This window comes from Urocampus carinirostris, chromosome 15, assembly GCF_059441175.1.
Source record: "Urocampus carinirostris isolate Australia breed hairy pipefish chromosome 15, RoL_Ucar_1.0, whole genome shotgun sequence".
Lineage (NCBI taxonomy): Eukaryota > Metazoa > Chordata > Actinopteri > Syngnathiformes > Syngnathidae > Urocampus > Urocampus carinirostris.
The window spans coordinates 8,480,894-8,507,226 of record NC_142363.1 but is presented as its reverse complement, the minus strand read 5'-3'; the positions used below and the strand labels follow the sequence as shown (position 1 = coordinate 8,507,226).

At 39.4% G+C, this 26,333-nt stretch overlaps 1 protein-coding gene across 1 annotated transcript; it reads right to left on the bottom strand.

The window, feature by feature from the left end:
- Positions 1 to 4,143: 4,143 nt before the first annotated feature.
- osr1 (odd-skipped related transcription factor 1) lies at positions 4,144 to 26,123 on the bottom strand. Its single transcript, XM_088354358.1, has 3 exons — positions 26,003 to 26,123; positions 11,226 to 11,928; positions 4,144 to 5,559 (listed from the first exon to the last, which is right to left on the bottom strand). The coding sequence occupies exons 2-3, from the start codon at positions 11,897 to 11,899 to the stop codon at positions 5,427 to 5,429; spliced, it is 807 nt and encodes a 268-aa protein (XP_088210484.1). The 5' UTR covers positions 11,900 to 11,928; positions 26,003 to 26,123; the 3' UTR covers positions 4,144 to 5,426.
- Positions 26,124 to 26,333: the final 210 nt, after the last annotated feature.

Sequence of the window (26,333 nt, the reverse complement as noted above, 5' to 3'; positions counted from 1 at the left end):
ACCGGATGGTACCCATCATTGACAAATTTGCGTTTTTCCGTATAGATTTCCTTGTACGTCGTACTCGTTTTAAAATGCATAAAAAACGTACTTTGTACGGCAAAACCGTACAGGTTGACAGGTATGAAACTCTAACACGATAACAACTGTTTTCAAATTAATAGATACTACAAAGATATTAGCATGGAAATACTTCTACAGAAACACTAGAAAATAACACTACAGTAATACTATAATACAAAAATAACGATGCATAAATATTACAACAGAAATACAACAACAAAACGTCTAGAAAAGTGTTACGACAGAAATACTACAAAATACTATAGGTGCACTAAACTAAATTACGACAGAAAAAAGTAAATAAATATACGATGATTCCATGAATATAACTTTGTATTAAATAATGTGGACCCTTTTCTACTGTCTTTTAAAATACGTTAACATGATAAGGAAGAAATTATACGGCTATGCTATCTGGAATAGCGACTAAAGAGTCGCTCGTTGTTGTTTCGGCCGCCCAATTTGCTCCGTGTGTGATACATGGATACCGTATCTATGGTGGGCGTGGCTTAGCGCTCGCTGTTGGATTTATTAATTGGGCCTTTGCCTTAGCATACCATTTCAACAAAATCACTCACAAAAAACAGCTTGTTTCGATACCTCAAGTTTTTAAATTCTTAAAATAAGATTAAATACTTCTTTACCTAACAATGTGGAGCAGAGGTGGGCAAAGTACGGACCGCAGGCTACATGCAGACCATCACGGGGCCCGTCACACGGCCCGTCACTCAGCCCGTCACACTTTACCATCCTGCCCCGCCAAAACGAAAATTGTCAAACTAAAATGAAATATATACAATAGGAAATAGAGTAGTAATTATTCATTTATTTGGAGTTGCGGGCCCCATTGCGTTGAAATGTTTGGACATGGGGCCAATCCTGAAGACCAATCGATTACTTCTTTTTTATGAGTAAATATACTTGTAGACATTTACATGTTTCTTTTTAAGACTGTTTTCAATAAGATTAAACGCTCACAATTAAAGCAAAATAAGATATTAGGTCACTGTTTTAAGCCTTTACTTTTATATTTAGTTTTGTAGTATTTCTGTAGTATTTCTGTAGTAGTTCTGTAGTACTTTTGTCGTTTTGCTGGAGCTGTATTTCTGGGGTACTTTTATAGTAAGTGTAAAAAAATGTCTTCACCAAGAGTATACACTGTGCCAATGGGGGCGCTATTGCCCCCAAATGCCGTGGGGGCGCAATTGTATTTTATTTTCTTACAGAAAAAAATCCCGGAGGTCACACTGAGAGAGGCTCACGCCCCCCAGTGCTCCAGTATTTGAAAAACACTGACCTTGAGGGAGCTGACATAATTGTCAGTCATCTTGCTGCCTCTGAAACCCAGAAACCTCAAAAAGGCTGGGAAGAAAATGGAAAGTAAAATAGTGTGTTTGGGTCACTTTGCATCTCTGTAGTTCGTATTGTTCCTTGTGCTTTGAAACACTCATTTTCGGTTGCACTACACTAGAAATGTAAAACATACAGCCTGCGAGCCAGACCCAACCTGTAGGATAATGTGATAGAGCCCTTAACAAATTTCTGTTAATGAGAAGCGAGTCTCTAGGTAATTACTATCGAAAGTTATGATTTTTTTAAATAGATGCAAGCATGCAGACTGAATAGGTTAGTACCAAGTAGGCTCAGCATAGTAGTTTGACCTGATGTAGTCTAATCCTGTTGCACATGCACAGCTAAAACTTTTATTTTGTATTTTTTTTTTTCATAATTTCGAAAATGAATACAATAACGTTATTTTCATAGCTCCCACATGAGTTGGTATAGTGTGGTGGGTTGGTTCAGAGGTAAAACTGCATTCACCCTGTTATATCAAACCCGTTAACGCATTCAATGCCAATCATGGAAAACCTTTTTTTTCCATTATTTAAAGAATAAATGTGTTATGCTTAACATTATACCTTGTCATCCACAATTCTAACATCTGAGGGTAGGCTAAATGGCAAAGCATAATACTGAAAAACAACAACAAGCGAAAATAATTTGAGTTGACATTCTTTTACTATTCTGACCTGCCTGAAAATAGAAAGTCTGGATCTGGCCCCTGGGCCAAACTGAGGTCATCTACACCAAACACCAAACATCTCGTAGTAAATTTGACACACTGTCCCTTTAACCAAAAGGTGCCGCTGCTCAGATCGCGGCTTATGAGCTTGTTTACTTAAAATAAATCTGTGTTTTTACTTTCTGGACCGGAATTCCCTCTCTATTTAAAAACACTGCTTATTTGGAGAGAGGGTGAACTTCAGTGACGTCAATATCATCTTGAAAGTTAACTAACTCGCTAATCATGCTAATTAACATTTCAAACAAACTAGTAGTCAACGTAGATGATTTGTTGCCAGCTCCTCTAATTAGAGCGGCGGTAAATGCTTTTGTGCCCCATGTAGTCTACCAAGAGTCAGATTTCTCTGGAGGGAATTTTAATTGCCATAAATATTCCGTACACCTTGATGCTTATAGAGTGACAAAGTTACCCTTCCTGCTTATCACTTGAACACAAAAAGCAGACTTTATGTAATCCAATGGGTATAGTTGACAAAATTGTGCCTCATGTTCCTATTGTGCTTTGTGTCGTATAAGAAAATTGCATATGTGTTTCTAAGGGCCCGGTCACACAGCCTTTTGCGTCTGTATTGCGGGTAAAATTTTGCGATTTTTTTTGCCCGTGGTTGCCCGCGGTAGAAAATGCGCAAAATTGGCCAACCCGCTGTTCATCTGTGGTATGCCCGCAAAACAGACGCCGGCGACTGTTCTGCTTCCTCATCGCGTCAGTTCCACGTCCTTTCCGCGTGTGGACCACGGGTATAAAAGCTGCCGAGCCGGGCTGTAGAAATCATAACCGCTCAAGACACAGTCCCGTGAAGATAAAGATTTCAAGCTATGGCACCGAAGAAGAAGCCAATATGTTATTATTGTAATAGTTTTTTATTTTTATTTTATTATCTTGTTATGAAATGAAAAGTCAAGAAATAAAAATGGATTAAGACGAGGTCACTACGGTGACGGGGATCCATGTTCACCCCTTGACGTCTCGAGCACAACTGATGTGTGCTCGGCAAATCGCGCTGTATATACGCGGAGAAAGGCGTTTGACCGTCACACGCGTTACACACGCTAATTCACGTGATAACACCACGATACAGGCGCAGAACAAACGTGCTATGACTGTGCTCCCCCTACGATTACCCGCTAAAATTTCGTGTCCTACCCGCGTGTAACCACGCCCTGGCCGCGGCCGTAGCACGTCGTTCCGTGTCTGTAGCGCGTCATTACCTCGTGTGTACCACGTGTGCCGCCCGCGATTACCCGTGGTCTGAAGTTTTGAGCAGCGCAAAACTTTTTCGCGCGGCCAACCGCGTGTGAATTTCTTGCCGCGTGCAAAGCATGGCTGTATCTCGTCTGTATCGCGATCTAAAATCGCCAACAGCGTCTGCTTCACAGGCAGAAATTTCTGGCCGTGATTCAGCCTCGATACGCCCGTGAAAGGCTGTGTGACCGGGCCCTAAATCACTGATGGGCGAACCGTTAGAGCAATAATGGGCCCTGTAAGGCCTTCCTTGCTGGCCTGAAAAGTGTCTGTATTACGTGATTTTGATTATATTTTGTCATTCAATACTAATAAAACAATTTATCTGCTTCATTTTATTGCTTTCCCCCTGGTTGTGCAGCTTCCAGATGTGCGCTTTCATATTTTATCATTTAACCAATTCAGCTGGTATTTGTTGCCAGGGTCAGAAATCTACCCGGAGGCCTTCAAAATCAGCTCTGAAGGCCCTGTGGCTTAAAATAAGTTACGATAAAGCTGTTGGTGTAGCCAATCAGATTCATACGTAGTCAGACACACACACAAGCCAACAAACAAACAGATATGTATGCGTACTTAGATTCCAAACAAAAACATTATCACCACCCTCGCTTTGCTTGCTTGAGCTTTGCTCGCGGGAAATCATGAATGAATGAATGAATGAACGAACAAATGAAAGAAGGTCCCAAACAAGGTCAGACGCAACTGTTTATAATAAAACATTTTATTCCAAAATGATTATTTGTTCTGAAAATAAGATCCAGTGATATATAGAAAATGATCAATAATCAGATTAAAGTGCATAAATACATTTCTGATATAATGCATCATTACAAAAATATCATCGGAATGTTACCATAAAGAGGAGGAAAACTTTCCACAATGGCTTTTATCCTGCTCAATAATAAACTCTTGGTTGGACCTTATCTTTGGAATACAAGTTGCTGCAGTGCAGTATTTAAATTGTATTGCTGTTTCACATTGCTTGAACTCATGAACTTTCTGAGGCTTTTTGCTGAAAATGTTCATCCTTGAGCAGCACTCCCGCACAATAGAATACATTTTAGGATCCTCCTGCCAAATTCTTTAGTCTTTGGTTGTTCATTGATTGTTAGCATATTTGATCCAACTGAAACATTTATACAGAGACGCCTCGCTACTTTGCGCTTCGGTTATGGTCCGTTCACTCTTTTATGGAGTTTGCATTTCAATTTATTTTATTATTTTTATTGTCATTGACATCAAAGTTTCGTGCACTATGTTCTGTTAACCGCGGGGACAGATCAGGGAGGGCACTCTGTGTTGGGTGGTTGTGACTGTCTGTGTACATGACTGGGATGGGCTGGTGTGTAACAGCAGGCTGGAGCTGCCTCATAACTAAACTAGGAAGGATTTGGCGGCTGGTTACATTGAAAAGACCTTCATCAATTTATTCGGACTCCAAGGAAAACTTGGAATAGCGCAATGAAATGTTGATCGTGTGCTCCGTGGACTAGAAGTGGCGTCTGGGAAAGGGCAAGAGCGGTGCTGCTGGTCCGGCCTACTGTTAACGGCTGAGCTAACAATTCTCCAAAGCCAGGTCCATATGCCTTTAAACAGACGACCTGGAACCACAATTTATGGGAAACTACTACATTCAGGACAATTTTATTTCAATCACGGCAGATATATGTCTCTTTTCGAGGATACCCGATGCTAGCATGCAGCTAGCGTGCAGCTCTCTTAAATGCTTTCTTGGACTGAAAGGACAAGCCCTCCATTTTCATTTTACTTTTGTATAATGACAATAAAACATTCGTTCAACTGCAAATATGCGTTGTGTGTTATCATTTGTAGCTTTACAATTGTTATTATGTTATAGTCACATACTCTCAGTCGGTAATGACGTCATCTCGAGGACAGTTGAACCCTTTGGGGGCTTTTATGAAGGTGCAGATCTTCACTTGTTGCGGGTGGTTTTGGTCCCCGTCAACCGCCAAAACCGAGGGATCTCTCTATATCTCCAGTTTCCCAGGCAATACAGCTAAGACGAACACTATCATTTCATCTTTGCTGGTTTCAAAACCTTGACTTGCATGTGTAGTGTTTTGTGGACAGCCAGAGTCCTGGACTGACAGAATCCTTTCCCACACTCCTGACACTTAAAAGGCTTTTCTTTGGAATGAATGTACCTGCAGAATACAAAAAAAACAATGCAGTGTCAGCCACAAGTAAAAACAGCTGGATTAGTCAGTTCAATTTGAAAAACTCGATGAAAACATACATAACAGGGGGAACGATATGCTTTAAACACGATTCCATTGTATGACGATACTAAGGTGCCGATTTATATTACAATTCTCGATAATTGCGATTCTACAAGTTTTGTGATTCGATATAATTGATAATTGCGATTTAATGTTCTTTCCTAAAAAAACAAGCAACTTAAAGCATACACTTACCATGAATGTTCAAACAATGCACATCAGTCTGTGTTTATCAGTCCAAAGGCTAAAATTTATTTCAACTGAGACAATGAGAATATAACATGTACTCTGTGCAACAGGTTTGATTGGTTGGTTGCTTCCCTTAACCACTAGGGTGGTAAGCACACCATTTCCTGTGGTGTTTCTTGGGCAAATACAGCCTGGTGGCGTCCACCCCTCAACAGGCCAACATATGTTTTCAACTGGTCTCGAACCGGGGACCTTTCTCATGTTAGGCGAATGTGTTAACCACTGCACTACGTAGACACGGCAAACAGACCCAAAATGATATAAACTGAAATGTCAACGTCTTCCAGGGAACTGTATAAAAATTAAAATGTGTCCATACTTTCGATTTAAAATTCATAGGCTCCGGCCTTAGTTCTTATTGCTCGCTTTCTTCCTCCATTTGCTCTTCCGTAGATTTTAAAAATCAAAATCACGATATATTCTTGAAACGATTTTTTTGTCCTGCCCCTAATACATAACCACATAAACAACATATGGGTTATTCCTGTGATTCGGTGCCATTTGAGTCTCAGTGACGTAAAATGGAAGAATTTGTGAAAGAATCGGCTTTAACTTATTTTAAAAAGACTTTCTTGTATGCTTAACTGCCATCTCTCACAGGACACACAGATTTGTATGCAGGATGAATTGATTTTGAATTAATTACTTTGAATGTAGTACAGGTACACTAAAATGCTATCAAACCAGTCATGTTTGATTGTCCTTTGTAACAAATATAAAAGAGAAAAATCGAATAAATACATAATTTTAAAAATAAATGACAGAGGGAGGGGTGCTGTCAATGCTATGCACTATAACAGGGGACACAATTTGGCCTATGTTATGTTTAAAGTAATTGGTAAAAAAAATGTTTCAGAATTATATCCTGAGCTAGACCAAGTTATAGTCTGAAAGTCCCTCTTTCAGATGAACTGTTGAAAACATTGAATATTTGACATTATTTGAGTGAAGGTTACTGTCCAGAAATGGCCCCCGTTAGTAAGAATGACCCATATGTGCTTATAATGAACATACCATCACCATTCCCACAATCAACAACACGAACATGTCAGCTTTTCTAGGTGAGCCTGTTATGTAAAATAAATAAAGTAATTAAGTAAAATAAATATATGTAAATAATAATGTCGATTCATTTTGGACCTACGAGTATTTTCATATATTTTTAGCGTATTATTAAAATCACTGGGCAGCATAGCATTTGAGAGGTTAGCACATCCGACCCAGGGTGTAAAGGTCCAGGAGGTGTTAATTCCAGCTACCGGTCTACCTGTGCAGAGTTTGCATGTTCTCCTCGTGCTCGCATATAGGTTTCCTCCGGGCACTCTGGTTTCCTCTCATATTCCAAAGAAATGCATGTTAGGTCACTAGGTGTATATGAGTGTGCAAATGGATGGATGGATTAAAATTAATATTTTTTTTCTTAAAGAATGGCGTGTTTTTACGACTATGAGTCGCTACCTTTTACACAATGTCCCTTTAAAAGGAATAAGCCCGTTGTGATTTAGTTTTTGTTTACTTAATTATAAACAACAGGGTTTTTACACCTTTTCCATGGCCAAATTCAGGCACTTTTTAAGGACCTTTAAATTTCCAGTTTCTCCAGTAACCTTATAAGAAAAAAATTGTTGTGAATCGTGTATTTTAGAGGGCCACAAGTAGATACAGTATGTGATTTACATATGCCATTTTAAATCTTGAGTGTCAACTCATGTTTATTTGTATACTCCTTAATCACAAGTTAATCACAAGACTACCAGACGACCAATGATCCCAGGGTTAAACAATCCAAAATGTTGAAAGAGCCATATTGGACCGGACAAAAAACAAATTTGCTTTATATAAGCCTTACAATGAACGCAACAAGTGCTGTGTCTATCTATATTAGCTATTTTATCGAACTAAATAAGTTTAATACAGCCCATCCTGTGGGGAACGATGCCCCACATGACTACTCTGTTGTAGAATAACTCAAGTTTAACATCAATACAATACTAATGAATGCCAGTGTGGTTTGTTTATTTGATAATTGAAACAGATATAGTAAAGAAATTCAATTTCAGATTTCATTTTCAGGATTTGAAAAAAACAACTAAATGGAACATCATAAAGTGTCCCTTATCTGGGCTACAAAAAGAGAGCAGTAAAAGGTAATTGCATTTATACGACTAAAACGGCAGCCTTTTGATAAGGTTAAGTAAATCAAATCACATTTATGCAGTTTAAGTTTGATTTCTGTGCAAATCACAACATGATTTTTACATCTTGAGTTAATTGTGAATATATTTGATTTTGAGACAAATTACTCTACCTTAATTTTTTGCACGGCCCATAATAAATGTCCATAATTAGTACCTAATCCTTGCACTGATACACGTTTCATAGTGCCCTGCTTAGGTGTAGCATGCACTTGTCCTCTTGGGCGCAAACTATAGGGGTCATTACGCTTCATAGGACAATGCCATACAAACTCATGCGAGCTTCCGTTAATTTTGATAAAAGAAATGGAATTTCAAAGCCAAGCCACCAAGGGCTGTGTATGTGTCATTTTTTGGAGAGACTTGTGAAACATTGCAACAAATTCAGGAATTCAAAAGCACTTCACCCAAATTCCAAGCACTTTTCAAATCCTTGAAAACAGAACATTGAAATTCAAGCATTTTAGAGCACCTATACAAACCCAAAATTGATTACTGTGATTAAAAAAAACTAACTCTAGACATATCAAACCACAGGGCAGATTTGGCCTGTTGGATGATTTATTACGGCCATAAACCTCTGGGTATGTCAAAAACAGAAGCAAGTCTCAATGTCATTTTTATTAAAAATTATGATTTTTTTTTTTTAATAAAAGCAAACCAAGTGCTTTTGCTTTCCGCTAGAGTGCAGTATTGAGCTTGTATAGCGTGGTTGGTTCAGGTGTAAAACTGCATTCACACAATTATTGAAACAAACTTTTATTTTTAGATTTTGGGTAGAACATTCAAAATATAATTGAGAAACCGTGGAAGAGCTTTTCTAATGGCTCATTGCGATTTTCTAGTAAATTTGATTTCTAACTGACCTGATGATTTAGTGGGTGACTTAACTTGTAAAAATTACAACATAGTAAAAACATAAGTGGATATTTTAGAAATCTATAAATCAAAATGGCAGCCTTTCGCAACAATCTGTAACAAAAAGTACCTCTCCCTATTTACTTGCTCTTACATGTTAAATTATATCTGATACCAAAAAAAGTTGACCAAGGAATAAAATTATATTAGATACAACATGGATATCAAACTCATTTTAGTTCGGGGGCCACGTAGAAAAAAACTACAGAGGCAAGGCAAGTTGTTTAGAAGAAAGAAAGAAATAGAGGCAAAAAAAGAAAGAAAAAGAGAGCAAGACAAAGAGATAGAAAGAGGAGTCGAAAGAGATAAAGTGAGAGAGAAAGAGAGACAAATAAAGAAAAGGAGAGAGAGTGAGACAAAGAGGGTGAAAAGAGAGCCAAAAAGAGAAACAGAGAGTGAGAAAGAGAGGGAAAAAGAAACAGAGAGAGACACAGAGAGAAATAAGACAAGGGTGGAAAAAGACAAGAAGAGGGAGGGAAAGAGAGAAAGAGTAAAATATAGGGAGGAACAAAGAAAGAGAGCGATAGAAATAAAAAAAGGAAGAGAAAAAGTAGGAAAGAGAGAGAGAGACAGAGAAAAGGAAGAAAGAAAAAAGAGGGCAGGGGAAAAAGAAAGAAAGATAAGAGAATGAATGAATGAATGAATGAATGAATGAATGAATGAATGAAAAGAGAGAAAAGAGAAAGAGTGCAAAAAAGTAAGGGAGTGAGAAAGAGAAAAAGAAAGAAAGTGAGAGAAAGAGAGAGTGAAAAAGAAAGAAATAGAGAAAGAGAGAGAAGTTGCTTTGTGAGTGGCGCCTGGTTTTAGCAACACGCAGTGGACGTATATGAAACTACAGCATATTTTTCACTTGCGGCGCTCTCTTGCAGGCTGGATTCAATTGTTGAAATTCAAAAAACAATCGAGTACTTCAGATTGCAAAAGTATTTTTCCGTTCTCGATCATTTGGAAATATCAAAAAGACTTTAAGAATTTGTTATTTCGAATCAAGATTTCTGCTGAAACCAGGGTTTGTACAGCTTTTTCAGGGCCAAATTCAAGCACTTTTCAAGCACTTTCGAAACCCAGGTTTTCAATTTGTCCAGTAACTTCAAAGGAAGAAATCCAGTGCACTCAAAAAAAATTTTTTGTTGTTGTTGACAATGATGACTAAAATAAAGTTGCTAACTTGATTCTAGTACATACTTTGTGCTATTTTGAGCTGATCCTATCAATGATTTACAATATTTTGTGTCAATGGGCTGCTATAAACTGACATGCATTCTGCCTCAACAATGCACACACAACTTGGCTTCGTCGTACTTGTTTGCAAACACCGAAAGGGTTCCATAGGTGTTGGGTAATAATAATACGAATGAATAAAAAGAAAGAAAGTACTGTATCATAAGCAGAAAAATGAGCCAAATTTGAACTTTAATGCTATTGATTGCTCCGAAGCAGGGTGCATCGTTTCAATCTTGGAGGCTGCTGATCTATTGCTTTTTGTTTTACTTATTTTAATTTGTGTTTTTCAAGTGTTTTTCAGAGGATCTGTCTCTAAATGGGTCAAATAGATATAAAAATTGTTTTTTTTTTTTGCATTGTATCATTTATTTATTCATAACATTAAAAATGTTTTGTGTTGCTGTTTGATTTTAAGTCTGTTCAGTGTGTAAAAAGCTAAAATTGTTTATTTTTTTGTATATTTATAAATATTTGCATAAAGTTTGATCAATATTGATAACGTATCATTAAATATATATGACACTTGTCAGTGAGCCGAGACAAAAAAGGGTTTTATAAATAGAGCTGTCCTCCTGGGTGTAACCAGTAGGAGGCGATGATGCATCACGTGACAAAATAATAAATGAGAGCAGGCGTGTCGGCGTTATTTACACGCATTTTTGAAAAATATTCCTCATTCATTGCGTGGTTTATTGAGTCAGACTGCCAAGAAACAGCAATGGCAACAATTTCAAGCGTTATTAAGCAATTGAACCAAAATTCAAACTTCTAGCTGACCTTGAAAACACAAGACTCACGCATTTTCAAGGATTTCAAGCACCTGAACGAACCCTGCAAAACGTTTAGGTATTGGTTTGATATGATTGAGGCCGCTTTCCTGCTCTCAAACTCTGTGCCCAAACATGTTCTGTTGAGACAATGTGTTGAAACAAGTGTGAAAACATCTAATGTGCTGCTAAAGTGCCAAGACTCCAACTTGTGAAACTCGCAGCAGTTTTTTTTCACCTGTGATCTCGGAGGTGGTCCTGCCTCCTGAAGGCTTTGTGGCAGATGTCGCAGGTGTACGGCCTCTCATCCGTGTGAGTCCTTTCATGGATCAACAGATTGTAGGATTTGGTGAAATGACGGCCGCAGAATTTGCAGACAAACTCTTTTTTAGTCTTAGAGGGCAAGCGGCCTCGGCCGGACTTGCGTTCCGGGTAGGAGAGCTTGGTCACGTCCAGGAGGCACCCCAGACCTGTGTTCTCGGTATGGTGAGACGATGCCGTGGCGGCGGCAGCAGCGGCGACCCCGGCCATGCTCAGATCTTCTGCCTTGAGATGATCCTCCTGGGTCGCTGCGGTGGCCAGGTTGGCAAAGTCAAAGCGAGGCTTGTTCTTGGAGCTCTGCACACGACTTGACGAGTCCTGCTTGGGCTGAAGTTGAGGAGGGAAAATGGGGATGGATGCTACAGAAGAGAACTGGACCGGCAGTTTGGAAATGCAGCGAGGCAGGGCCACCGGCAGGTAGCCCGGGGTCCATTGGTGAAGCTGGATGGCATGTAAGGCACTGAAACTGTAGATGCTGTGGAAATTTTCCGTGGGAAGTTGAAGGCCGGTGGAGCTCTGGAGAAGGGAATAATTGGCAAGTTGTAAAGATGGGTGAAGAGGGACTGGAGCTAGAAGAGTCTTGCTGCCCATGGCTTAGGTGGGAGAATCCAACAAGATCTCTGGAACACACAGAAGTTGATAGATCAAGTTATTACAAGATGTCTTTGTTCTTTCCTCGCGCTTTTAAAAAACTTAAAGGGAGGGTCCATCACTTGAGGTATCTTGCGTTAACAATGCCCAACTTAAGTTCTAGAGACCCTGTGCTTTATTTTCCACTGCACTTTTTGCTTTTATTTTACTTTTTGCAGAGCAGTTCATAGGTTTGAAGAATGGAGACTAGGGGGAGTGCTGGAGAGTTACTGTATGTCATGCTTGTCCCTGCAGGGTTTTTATTTCTATTAGTCAGTGAGCCATGAAAATGGTAAAAGTAAGAAAAGGTCTGCTTCTAGCAGTGTTAGTTATAGTTACGCACTACTCCTTCCAAAAAGTAACTGAATTAATAATTGAATTACTCCACAGTAAAAGTAACTAGTTACATGGGACAGTAACTATCTGTTACTTTAAAAAATGTTGTAGGATTTTAGAAATCAAAGCAGTATTTGAGTCAGTTAAATACAGAAGAACAGACAGGTAGTTGTACTAGAGACCCATGTAACATTTATTGCACCTCACCGGTAACATGTATTCTACACTTGAAGTGATACAAAATAAAGGACAATAAGTAAACAATATTAAGTGACTTTAATAAATGATATCTAGCTATTACAACCTAAGACAACTGGTCAAGTATGCTAAGGCCAGCATACTTCAAGTATTTTGTTCACAACAAAAGTCAATTGTAAAACACTACAAAGTGAGTTTTACTCTATAAAATAAATCACAATCTCTAGTCAGACAACTTCTGATATGCTACTGTCCTTCAAGGATTTTCACTCAACAAAAGTAAATAGTTCAAAAATATAAAGCGTGTTTTACACTGCAGTGTAAAATGGATAAATCAAACTTTCACAACTGGTCAAGTAGAAGTCGGCAACTGCACTTCAAATATTTTATTCACAACAAATGTCAACAGTAAAATGATATAAAGTGGGTATCCAATCTCTCTATGTGATGTTATGCGCTTACTAACATAAGAACTACATTACCCACAATGCCACGTTGTTACTAAGTATGCATGGTGTGTCCTCTAATGTTTACAGTTGAATGTTATAGTATACTTGTGAGTGACACAATATTAAAACCTGATTACACCAACACACCTCGTCTCAATGTATTTAGAGTAACATGAAATAGATTACCCCGTTAGTGAAAAAAATAACGCCGTATTTGGCTGTTATTCCCAACACTGGCATAGTCCAAACGCCAAACCAGACCCCAAAATGATTAAAAAAAGAACAGTTCATTTGAGCGCAGCCAAGAAATGCACGTACTTACACACACATCATGACTGAATGAGCTGCGAATCATTTCACAAAAATAGAGAAAAAAAATGAAAACACAGAAAAAAAATTTAAAAAGGAGAAAAATGGAAGAAATACAAAAGAAAAAAGACAGCAAGAAAACCAAAACAAGAAGGAAAAAATGTAGAAAAGAAAGGAATAAAAAAGAAGAAAAGAAGGAATAAGGGAAAAATCAAATTAAAGGAAAAAAGTCAAAAGGAAAGAATAGAACAAAATGGGGAAAAAGGGAAAAGGACCGTTTTTGAGGGGGATACAGTACATGTAGAAACAAAATGGTCGACATTCAAGTCAGCTCCCATTAGGTGAGCCTCGTGTTATGTAAAATACATAGAAATTTCTTGATATAGAAGTGTTTAAAAATGCATCTTTATCTGATGGTTCATACATTTTTGCTTATCATTCAAATATTGGACACTGTCCCTTGAACAAGTCACACTCTTCAAAGGTTTTGCTGCAATTTAAGCACTGCGGCTTTAAATATGGTGCAACTATTTATCACAAGGCATGCGCTCTAAAACCCAAAAATCACAGTGACGTCAGGAAACATTTAGGACACCCCTCTAGCGGGGAAATTCATCGATGTTTTTGCTGTTATAGGGAAGGTCCCTGGGTTGGATGGTTGTACTGCTGAAAGGAGGCACGGTTATGGTTGACTGGTTAGTACGCTTGTTCAATGTATGCTTTTTAAGTGTTGTGGTTCCTGTTGATTGGTGTAGTGCATGTGCGGTGCCATTGTATAAGGGTAAAGGTAATAAGTATGAGTGTAGCAATTCGAGAGGTATCAGTTAGTTGTCTGTGCCGGGTAAGCTGTATGGAAGAGTCTTGATTAAGAGAGTGAGAGGAAGAACGAATGAGGTGGTGATGGAGGAGCATAGTGGTTTCAGGAAAGGAAGAGGACGTGTGAATCAGGTGTTTACAGTAGGACAAGTGTGTGAGAAATATTTTGCAAAAGGTAAGGATGTTTATTTAGCTTGTATGGACTTGGAAAAAGCGTATGCTAGAGGGGCGTTGTGGCAGGTAATGTATGGAGTATGTGGAAAGTTGTTGGAAGCATTGAAGAGTTTTTATGTGAACAGCAGAGCATGTGTAAAATGTGTAAATAATCCTTTATATAGAAGCTCAAAAACAATTTAGGTTCACTGTTAAGACATTATGTGTCTAAAAGTGCACATGATAAACTTTAACCCAAATCAAACGTTTTACCCAGAAGCTATAACACTTAAAGCATTTTGATTGGGTGGGCTGTAGGAATAGGCGGAGCCATACACAGGACAGGGTGCTTGCACTATTTCTCCTTTGCCCAGCGTCGTCTGCACTGAAGGTAAATACAGTATCCTCGCTTGCAGTATTTTGTGACATTTTTTACAAAATAACTTTGCTTGCACCTGGTTTTAAAGCATTATTTAGGACAAAAATGACGAAATGTCAAAATGAGCCTCAAGACTAAATAATTGCGGAAGGGAATTGTAAGTGGTATATTAATATATGAGACACAGGCAATGGCATTATTATTATTATCATTATTCAATACTTTTTATCAAATTATCAAATATCACACAGTTAAACTAAATGCACTGAATTAGCTTTTGTCTGGAGAGTGGGTTTGGACGTTTGATTGAATTTTGTCTTAAAATATATGGTGTGGCTCTCTCAGAACTAAAATCAAATCAAAAATCAATCCCAACTCCTTGTGTACAGTAAACAATTTGACAATTGTTCCAACTGACCCAAGTCCTTAGGCCACCAGACCCCCAAATTCCAACACATGATCCTGACCCAAAGCAGGGAAGCAACAGTTACCAATGTTTCAAGTCTTTAGTATGACTCAGCCAAAGCGCGGACCAGCAACCTCCCAGTCTCGTGGCGAGCTCCTAACACCAAGGCCACTGAATTGCAGGTTTTAATTAACCTTTTTGGAATGCAAAACAAGGGATTACTGTATAAGATACTTGAAAAGATTTGGGTTACGGGGGAGGCATATAAAACGCATGGGGCGGGGGGCACAACTAGTACTACCCCGAAACATTTTTGCACAGCACTAAACATACCCAACAGCAGCATTTTTTACATTCGAAGTGCAACAAGTATTAACAGTAAACATCCATCCATCCAGGGCAGCACGGCGGCGCAGTGATTAGCGCTTGTGCGGCACAGTTCATGTCATGGGAACCTGTCGTGGGTTCAAATCCAGCTCCAGACTTCCTGTGCTGAGTTTGTATGTTCTCCCCGTGCTTGCGTGGGTTTCCCCTGGGCACTCCGGTTTCTTCCCACGTTCCAAAAAACATGCATTTCAGGTGAATTGGCCGGTCCAAATTGTCCCTAGGTGTGAATGAGCGAATGGGTTGTCTGTCCCTGTGTGCCCTGCGATTGGCTGGCATCCAGTTCAGGGTGTCCCCTGCCCACTGCCCGGAGATGGCTGCGATGGGCTCCAGCCACCCCCCGCGACCCTAATGAGGATAAGCAGTACAACTAATGAGATGAGATGAGATGAGATCCATCCATCCATTTGCTGCACCGCTTATCCTCAGTAGGGTCGCAGGGGTGCCAGAGCCCATCCCAGTTGTCTTCGGGCAGAGGGCAGGGGACACCCTGAACTGGTTGCCAGCCAGTCGCAGGGCAGACAGGGACAGATGATTCGCTCGCTCACTCACACCTAGGGACAATTTGGACTGGCCAATTATCCTGACATCCATGTTTTTGAAATGTCGGAGGAGACGCCCACACAGGCACGGGGAGAACATGCAAACTCCTTACAGGAGGATTTGAACCCATGACCTCAGAATTGTGCCGCGAACGCGCTAACCACTCATCCGCCATGCTGCCCCGACAGTAAACAAAATAATAAAATAACACAGAGCAGTCAACAATATGAAGTGAGTTTAATAATTTAAATGTTACTCAAATGGTCCGTTGCAGCGATGGGAATTCTGACTCTTAATACAGAACTGGCTCTTTCGGCTTGGCTCACTATAAGGAGCCGGCTATTTCGGCTCCCAAATGGCTCTTCAGGTTGTTTTTGTTGTTTAATACGTATATTAGTATTCATTATGTTTTAATATAATTGCCTTTCAAAGGGGAAAATTTACCCCTTAAATTTTAACACTGAAAAACACAGGAAATATAAATACAAGTATTTATAAATCTACATCAAAGAAGATCAATTTAAAAAAACAATTTTATTCTTTTTTTATACTCATTATTTTCAATGTTCAATGTCATTAGTAGAGAATCCCCGAAAAGAATGAATTTTGACCAATTAAAAGAGAAATATAGCGTCTCGAAGGGAACCAGCTCTCGATTAGTGGGTAGCAGTCTCCCCCTTCCCACTTCACAATACGCTTCTTCTTACTTCTTTTCAGACATGTTACAGTAACATTGTTTTTGTTTTTCGACGTTGTTTGGTTTTATTTTTATTTTTTTCTCATGTTTGAAATAAAGTTTCAAACCCGATCAAATCACTTCCAAGAGTTTGTGAACGACACAAGTCTTTGCGACTCAGCCCTCATTCGCCTTTTCTTTCGGTGCCTTAGAAAAGAGTCAAGTCAAGTCAAGTCTATTTATATAGCCCTAAATTACAAGGAGTCTCAAAGGGCTGCACAGACCACAGATTGTTGAAAACTACAGACTGATGTAAAACCAACATGAGGGCAAGGAAAAACTCAGCATAAGAAAAATGAAGAAAAAAATTTACAAAATCAGGCCTATGATGAAATATATATGTCTCAAGACCCCTATAGAGTATATAAAATATTCATAATCACTATCTTACTATACGGCGGCTGCTATTTTAAATGACAATGTGTTCCTAAAAGACGCGACGTAAACAACTTGGAGGCGTTTAGGCATTGTCATAGTTGCCATGGTGCCCACTTGGCCGCGCCCATGTGTGTCATGGTTGCCATGGCGCCCACTTGGCCACGCCCGTGTCTGTCACGGTTGCAATGCGCCCAATTGGCCCTTCCTGTGTGTGTCACGGTTGCCATGGTGCCCAATTGGCTCCGCCCGAGTTGTGCCAGCTGCGGCTGGGCTAGAGATTGACTTTCTGTGGATATAAGGCTCAGCGCTCTCTTCAGTGTCAGCCCGTCAACGAACTTCTGCCCCACAAGACGTGGGTTCTGTCCTGTTTTCCTGTGATATCTGTAGTCCGGTATTGTTCCCCTTTATTTTTGTACTGTTTAATTTCGGGTTTCAGTTTTGTTTTCTGTCTATTCTTGTCCTGTTGGTTAGTTTCTCCACTTTTGGTTCCCGTCTAGTTTCTTCTGTTTATTTTCGTTACCCTGATTCGTTATCGATCGTGTCGGTCTCTGGCGTCCTGTCCTTCCACGCCAGACCGGCTTCCTAACGTGCATGACTCCCCATTTCCCATAAAATAAAGGGCTTGTGTGAGAACGTCACGCGATTGGGTCCTGTGTCTGTTCTGTTTCTGACAGGCACTTGAACACGGTGTCAGGTGCGCATTGGTGTTCTGTAGCCAAAGTAACGCACCACTTTTGACATTAGAGGCGGTCACGTTATATTACCCTGTTTTTGACAAATTACCGCCATTACGGTGTAAATTATAGCAACGTTAGTCCCAACACTCTCGACTACTACATCCAGTTTTCTTTGGGGTGGGCAGAGCATGACCTATGTCCCCCACCCTCCCCTCCTGGTAACGCCCCTGAAACGCAGCATGAGAATTGTAAAAAAAAAAAAAAAAGTGCAAAACGTGTCAAAGAAAGGGAGCAGATATCAATTGACTGAGACAAAATTGTGAGACGGAAACGGCGGAACGCGTCCAAACTGCAGCTCCTGTTGCCAGAAACATGCCTGGAGCTGTTGAAGGAAGAGAATGGCAGCATTCAGCAGCATTCGGCAGCAGAGCCCCGCTACTTTCAATCTGCTTTGATAAGCAAAAATAACAAGACAACAACGTGTCTTTGTTCAAATCAGCCCCTGATTGACACATGCAAGCATTGAACAGACATGTACACTCAGCAATTAGAAATAGACTTGACTTTTGTGTCAACTTCCCAAACTAAGGATGTCTAACTCATTTGAAATGGGGGGCCACATGGTAGAAGAAAATAACCTCAAGGGGGGCGGACTAGAAGGTTTAAGAGTAAGAGAGAAAAAAATTATACATAATGCATAAAAAGAAAGAGAAATGAGGACAGCAGAAAGAGAGTGGGAAAGATCAAAAGAATGAGAGGAGAGAAAAAGACAGAAAGAGAAAATATGTGAGCATGAGAAGGAGAGAGGGAAAGAAAGGGTGTAAGAAAGAAAGTGAGACAAAAGAAGCATATATCCATCCATCATATGCACCGCTTATCCACAGTAGGGTCGCGGGGGTGCTGGAGCCCTCCCCAGCTATCTTTGGGCAGTGGGCAGGGGGCACCCTGAACTGGTTGCCAGCCAGTCGCAGGGAACACAGAGACAGACAACTCACTCGCTCATTCACACCTAGGGACAATTTGGACCGGCCAATTAACCTGTTTTTGGGATGTGGGAGTCCTTTTTCTTGTTTTCTTCTCTTCATTGTACGTTTCTTTACTTCCCCTCATATTTTATTTCTTCTTTTATTTGTTTTCTCTTTTCCTTTTGTCTTTTCTCGTTTATTCTTTATGACTTCTTTTCCTGCTTATGTTGCTATTCTTTTTTTTCTTTTCTTCTCTTTTTTCTTGCTTTCTTATTTTGTCCTCTTTCCTGTTTTTCTTCTCTTTTTGTCCTTTTTCCTTATCTTATTTTATTCTTCATGCTTTTACCTTTTTCTTTATATTTGCTTTTCTTTTTTCTCCTTCCCTTTTTTTGCTTTTTTCTTTGTTTTTGTTCCCCTGTTTCTCCATTTTCCTTTTATTGCTTTTATTTCCTTTTCCTTTTGTCTCTTTTTTGTTCATAAAAGACTGGCCAAAAAAATGAGAATCAAAATTGGTCATTTTGAGTCTCATAGTTTGTTTTATTCCTTTTTAGCACTTGTTTGTCAGTTGCACTACTACACAAAACAGCAGCATCTAGTGGTCAATTTTACAAAAAAACTGATTTGAATAGGTCATGGTAAATTAAGACACTGCTTTTTCATTTGGCCCGCCAGATGAAAGTGCTAAGGATATCATAATAAAACGTATTAAACCTGAATTTAGTTGTCAGTGTGCTTGAAATGCGGCATTTGAAAGTCAGTGTATTTAGCTGGCAGCTCCAATGTAATAGCATGACGTGGAAATACACAGACAGACAGGCAGACAGGCAGGCAGGCAGGCAGGCAGACAGGCAGGCAGGCAGGCGGGCAGGCAGACGGACAGACAGACAGAGAGAAGGCAAAAGTCATCGTACGCTCGGTGGTCAGAATCCTTGATCCCTAAAGTGGATCACTTTGTAATGAGGAGCAGTGTTGGGTTGTTCGCTGACCAAATGTCTCTTTGAGCCGGCTCTTTGAAGTGAACGACAAGCTCCCCACCAATAAGGAGCCAGTTCCCGTTCTTTTTCTTTCTTTCTTTCTTTCTTTCTTTCTTTTCTTTCTTTCTTTCTTTCTTTCTTTTCTTTCTTTCTTTCTTTCTTTCTTTCTTTCTTTCATTCTTTCTTTCTTCCTCTCTATATCTATCTCACTCTCCTTTTTACACATTTTTCTCTTATTCTTTTTTCTTCTCTCTCCTCTCTCTCGCGTTCTCTTGTTCTCTCTCTCTTTTCAGTCTCTTTCTCTTTCTTTTGTATTTGTCTTTAACCATTTATCTTCTCTCTTTCCCTCTCAATCTTTATGTTTCTCTTTTTTCTCTCCTTTTCACTCTGGCAATATTTTTCTCTTCTTTACCCTCTGTCCCTCTCTTGTTTTTTCTCGCTCTTTCTCTCCTTTTCTCTCTGATTCTAAATCTATCTTTATCTCTCTCTCTGTCTCTCTCTGTCTCTCTCTCTCTCTCTCTCCCTCTCTCTCTCTCTCTCTGTTTCTCTTTCTCTGTTTCTGTCTCATTCTCTTTTCCACTTTATTTTAATTTCCCGCTATTTTTCTCTTTCTTTCTTTCTCTGTCTTTCTCTCTCTTCATTCTCTATCAATCTTTATCCATCTCCTACTTTCTATTCTCTTTTTCTCCCTCTCTCACTTTATTTTTCTTTCCCCTCTAGTTCTCTCTCCTTGTCTATCTCTCTTTCTCTCTTTCAGTCTCTCTCTCCCCATCTTTAAAGTGCTCGTTACTAATCAATGAGAGTGGCATCCTCTCTGTGTTGTTAGCTTTGTACAAACCATTTCAAAGTTTAAATTAGACAAAAGCTTACGGTAAATTGAAACAATAAATGCTATCACGATGTAGTGGCATGATACATTTTTAAAGTTAATTTGGGGCATAAATTTCCATTATTTTTGGAAACGTGTCTTCGAAAACAAAACCAAAACCTGAAAAACTGAGAAGAGCCGTCACTTTTTTAGTGAGTTGAGCCGAAGGAGCCGCTTCTCTAAAAAGTGCCGGAATTCCCATCAATAATGAGGAGCAGTCAAGCTGAAAAAGCCCCCTGTGGTCTGTTCCTTTCTGATCATGACGCAGAAGTAATTGACTTTTACTCGGGAGGTCATTAGGGGATAGAAGGCTCTCCTCACCTTTAACCCTTTCATGTCTGCCCTCCACATCCAAAAATCTCTCGCGCTTAACTGGAGGCTGTGAGATTTTTCACCTTTCGGGGAAGGGAGGCAGACCCAAACGCTGCTTCTCACTTCCATGTGAATCCGATCAGACTGCTGCTACACTAATTAGGATCAGAATCACCTTTATAATCATTCAGGATTCGTACACTTTTTTCATGGCCAAATTCAAGCACTTTTCAAGCGCTTTTAAGGCCCATTTCGCAGTACCTTCAAAGCAAGAGATTAAGCGTCGATCAAAAGAACGTTTTTTGTTGTTGTTGTTGATGACTACAATGAAGTGGTTTTCTTGTGCTATTTTAAGATTTACCTATCGCTGATCTACAATCTTTATGTGTCAATGGGCTGCTATAAACTGACATGAATTCTGACATCGAGCGGCTGCCTTTTCCAGCAGCTGCCCTATTGTTTTATTGTCCGCTCCTATCTTCGGTGTTTTTCTTCCCGTTTTGACAACTACACTATGGATTACTTCTATCCTATGGACATGGGTTTTAGCGCACAAAAATGCGTTTATTCAAGGTATCAACTCCTTGCCCTGAAGAATTCTCGTGCCGGCGTGATGAAGGGGCCTATCGTGGAAGAAGAGCCGGAGCTAGCTAAGCGGCTAGCGGTGTTATAAGTCTTCGGTACCATCCGTAATCATGGTAAATGCGAACTCACGACAAAATAAGATCATCGAGTGCTGGTGGAAAACATCGAAGCGCACAGGACGCTAACGTGTAGCTACCCGGAGCTATCCGGCTTCAACGCCGCTATACAGAGACACGAAAGCCGGGGGGAATCGGAGAGGAGGCGGACTTGCTAACACGAGGTGGTGTATCCCTGGATTTTCACAAAGAAAAGATTTCCATCTGCCGCAGGGATGTCGAACTTTTGGACTAGCGTGACGTCATCCACTCCGCTACAAGCACCCCTAGGGCATCATGTTCATCTGTTAATAAACAACGGGGTAGACTGCTGGAAGTGTGAATTTCCTTACAGGGATGAATAAAGTATTTATCTATCTAGCTATCTATCTATTCTGCTTCAACAATGCATGTGCAGCTTGGCTACTGTTGTGGCAAATACATTTGCAAATGTAGAATGGATTTGCATACATGTAGAAATTTAGAAAGACTTGCTTTTACGTTTGTGGGAAAAGGTCGGGTAGACATCCTTGAAGATACTCTTGGCAGACATTAAGTTTCCTTGAAGATAGCGTGCAAGGGACGGGACGCTCTGTACTTGATACGTGATACAGGACCGCCTTTTGGGGTGTACTCAATCGAAGCCTAATCGTCACTACCAGCTTTAAATACATTGTCATGTTCCTAGCTCTGTGAGATCTTTATTGACGCATCAATAAAGTGACATCTCCCTCCATAACGAAGCGGGCTCCTGTCTATGTCTTTTATCCACTTATGAGAAGACTTTCTCTCGATTATCGGACCTCCAATTTCTACAACACTACGTCACACTTGTTTACAAACACGAAAAGTACTCTATAGATGTTGGGTAATAACGGAGTTCAATATGGGAGGAAAAAAAGAAAGTACTATATTTATGAAAACCAGAAAAAATGAGTCAAATTTGGTCTCATTCTAATGATATTGAATGCACCTAGGGACAATTTATCAATTATCCTGACATGCATGTTTTTGAAATGTGGGAGGAGCCCATCCCAGCTATCTTCGGGCAGTGGGCAGGGGACACTCTGAACTGGTAGCCAGCATGTCGCAGGGCACACAGGGACAGACAACTCACTCGTTCATTCACACCTAGGGACAATTTGGACAGGCCAATTAACCTGACGCGCATGTTTTTGGAATGTGGGAGGAAACCGGAGTGCCCGGAGGAAACCCACGCAAGCACGGGGAGAACATGCAAACTCCACACAGGAAGGTTCGATCCCACGACCTCAGAACTGTGCCGCACACGGGCTTACCACTGTGCTGCCCTTTTCCTTTTCAATGTACCTATTTTAATTTATGTTTTTGCATGTTTTTAGAGGATGTGTGTGTAAATTGGTTAAAACAAAATTGTAGATAGTTAACTTTTTTGGCATTTTATCATTTATTCATAGCACTGAAGCGTTAATATTTTGAAGTTGTAATTTATTGTTTTGTGTTTTGGGGCTTTTGTGTTGTCTCACTTTAAATATGTTCAGTGTGTAAAAAGCTAAAATTTTACAAAATGTATTTTGTAGATCTGTGAATATTTTAATTTATATTTCAAGTATTTTTCAGCGATCCCTGCAAAACATATGATATCACTAATTACTAATTAATTTGGTGAATAATGTTTTATTATTATCGATGATATATCATTAAAAAAAATGAAAAAATCTAAGGAGCCATTTGGGAGCCGAGCTAAGAGAGCTCTTTTTCTAAATAGAGCTGTCCTTTTACGACCATTAGAGGGCGGTGATGCTTCACATGACGTGAGGGAGAAATTGAAAAGGGGAGAAAAAGAGAACGAGACCAGGAGAAGAGAGAATAAGGAAGAGAGAGCAATAAAGAAAGAGAGAAAGAGAGAGTGAGAAAGAAAAAGAGAAAGTGAGAAAAAAGTAAAAGTAAAAGAAAGAGCGTGAGAAATATACAAAACGAAGGAGGGAGAAAGAGAGAAAGAGAGAGAGAAAAACAGAGAAAAGCAAAAAGACAAGAGGGGAAAAGAAGACAACGCCAGAGAGGGAAGAAGAGAGAGAGAGAGAAAGAGAGAGGGAGAGTACAGCCCCAGTTGCTTTGGCGGCATCAAGTGGACATATTTAACATTGCAAAGCTTAAAGGATAATTTTCTTTTTAAAATAAAAATGAATTTTAAATATTTAAATAAATTTAACGACTCGTTTTTATTGCTAGACCAATCTAGTCGTGCTCCAATCCTAAACGTCTTGCCAATAATGTCACCGTGGTCCACAAAGTCTGTCTTGCTGTGAGTAAATAGGAGCCGCGTTGTTTTTTTAAGATTCATCATTGCTTGATAAGGGGAATGGCAGTCATTAATAAAGGGAGTAATTGGCTGAGGTTGACAGCAGTGGCAATTTTAGGTTTAGAGTTTTGAGTGTCCGGCTGGTTAAAAACTTTCTTTTTTTTCACGTTAAGTAATATAACATGTAGAATTCAATGATGATAACATTTTATTAAAATATTTAGCTAAAGTCTTTATTCAAAAGGTTTTAATAATGGAATGTTCCTTTTTTAATTGAAATATGGCACTATTGGGCTTCCTTAACAACATACTCCAACCAAAATATGATTGAAAGAAAAAAAGGGAAAAAAAAGAACAAAAGAAGAAAAAGTAGAAAAATTAAGTAAAAAGCTAGGAAGAAAGGTAAACAAAATAGCAGAAAAAAGGGGGAAAAAGAAGAAAATCAGTATATTACCAATAATAATGTAACACTATGTACAACAATAATAAATGCTTAATGACTATTATTCTACTTAATTATAAAATTAATAATAAGATTAATTTTTTCACTTTCTAGTGAACTTTTAACTCATTTAAACTTTGAACCTTTTCATGCTAAACTACTTTAAAGCCAAGCAACTGGAATCCCTGCGCGAAACAGCAAAATGTCAACTTAAAATATGTATTATCTTTTCAGTGTACAAAATGCAAGAATAAACTAAACCGTTTTTAATTAAAGCTTATGGTAGAACACACCCCTGAAAAACACTGGAAACTAAAAAATATTTCTCATTCCGAAAAGAAAAAAAAACTATAAAATACAAAACAATTGTAATAATAAGGGGTAATAATAGTCTTGCCAGCCCCCCCTGAGACTCATGCCTGGTAACGCCACTGTTGGTCAATATGGTGTTGACTTTAAATTTCGTAAGTATTAATTTTTTGGTAGCTTTATACATATTTTTGTTGTATTTCCTGTGTTTTTCAGTGTTACCAAATTTATAAAAAAATGACAGATGGATTCTTTTAGTTTTTGTATTTTTTTCTTTTGTTCCTTTTTTTTCTGTGTTTCCATTCAATTTATTCACCTCACTTTATATCATTTAATGCTGATTCCTATTTAATTATAATGTTTACTTTTATATTTGTTGCCCCTCAACTGTAGGATGAATCTGTTGCTTGTGAGAGGCAATAAATATGACAACACAACTCCCTGTTCTCGACTGACTCGAATACTGCTCAGAAAATGACAAATTCTTTGTCATACAACTTCTTTTTAGAGTAACGTCAAAACTGACTTTTGCATGTAACAAGTAAGCTTACTGTAGAGTAATTCAATTAGTGACTCAGTTACTTTTTGGGAAAAAGTAGTGAGCAATTATAACCAGGGGCGAGTTTAGGTTCAGGGTTTTGGGGGTGCTGAGCACCCAGAGTGTCTGGATGATAAAAACGTTTTTTTTCATTTCGGTTAAAGTGATATAACATAACAAATTTAATTAAAATATTTTGCTAGAGTCTTTTTATTCTAAAAGATTGTTTATATTTATTGAATGTTTGTTTTAACGTTGTTATTATTAAATAAATGTTCTTTTTTTTAATTAGGGCATCGTAATACACCGGAGCCTCCACAGACTTCACCGCTATGCCGCAAGTGACACTAGCCGAGCGAAGGGTGAACGGGGAGGGCGTGCGAGAGTGATGTTCGAAATCAAAAGGACGGAACCATTTCAAGGTGGTGGAGTATTTCCAACTATGCGTTGTTCACATTTGTGCTTTGTTTTACCTTTTTATGTTCTAGCTTGCGTGTTTTTATAATAGTTAATCCTATCCTGTCATGTATTAAGGAAAAGAGAGTTTTCAAGGTGCTATAATTTTTGGGGGGTGCTTGGGTTGAATTAGGGAATGTTTTAGCATGACCACACCAAGGTTTTTGAGTTTTTCCCTTGCCCTCATGTAGGTTTTAGATCGGGGATGGAGTAATAATAGTCTGTAGTCTGTACAGCCCTTTGAGACACCTTGTGATTAAGAGTTATAGAAATAAACATGGCTTGACTTGACTTGATCCCCAAAACGGTCTAGTTACGCCTATAACGCTTACTAAATGATTTGTTTTAAAGTACCGTGCCCAACACTGACAGTAGTAAAGACTTGCGTTGTCATGATAATTAGCGCAATTTGCAGGCGCCAAATTGCATCGACTCCGACGACTGTCGTTGTTGACAAACAAAATGGAGAGCTTACCGTAAAAAGCCGACTTCTGAGGATTAAATGTCCACTTCTTCAGCTGCTCCTGACTCAGTGAGACGTCGGCATGTTCTCGGGTGCGGAAAAGGCACGGCGGTGCGTCTTTCGGGGCGCTCGCTTCTGGCTGAAATGCGCTCTCGCTGCTCCGCAACTCTTTATTGCTCTCATTGAACGACGCGTCACTCAAGCCTGCCCACAAACAACTCAAGACGTGCGAGGAGCACGGCGGGAGACAAACCCGCAACCCTTGCCAATCCAAACAAGTCACACTGCACAGTGCACTCCGTACATGTGCGATTGTTTAAAGAAGAAATGTCCTCCTGATATG

Excerpts from the sequence above, each read along its gene's own strand:
- osr1 (XM_088354358.1), bottom strand. The coding sequence starts at position 11,899 with ATGGGCAGCAAGACTCTTCTAGCTCCAGTCCCTCTTCACCCATCTTTA. Across the intron at positions 5,560-11,225 it reads GACCACCTCCGAGATCACAG|GTACATTCATTCCAAAGAAA; the intron begins GTGAAAAAAAAC and ends TGTATTCTGCAG.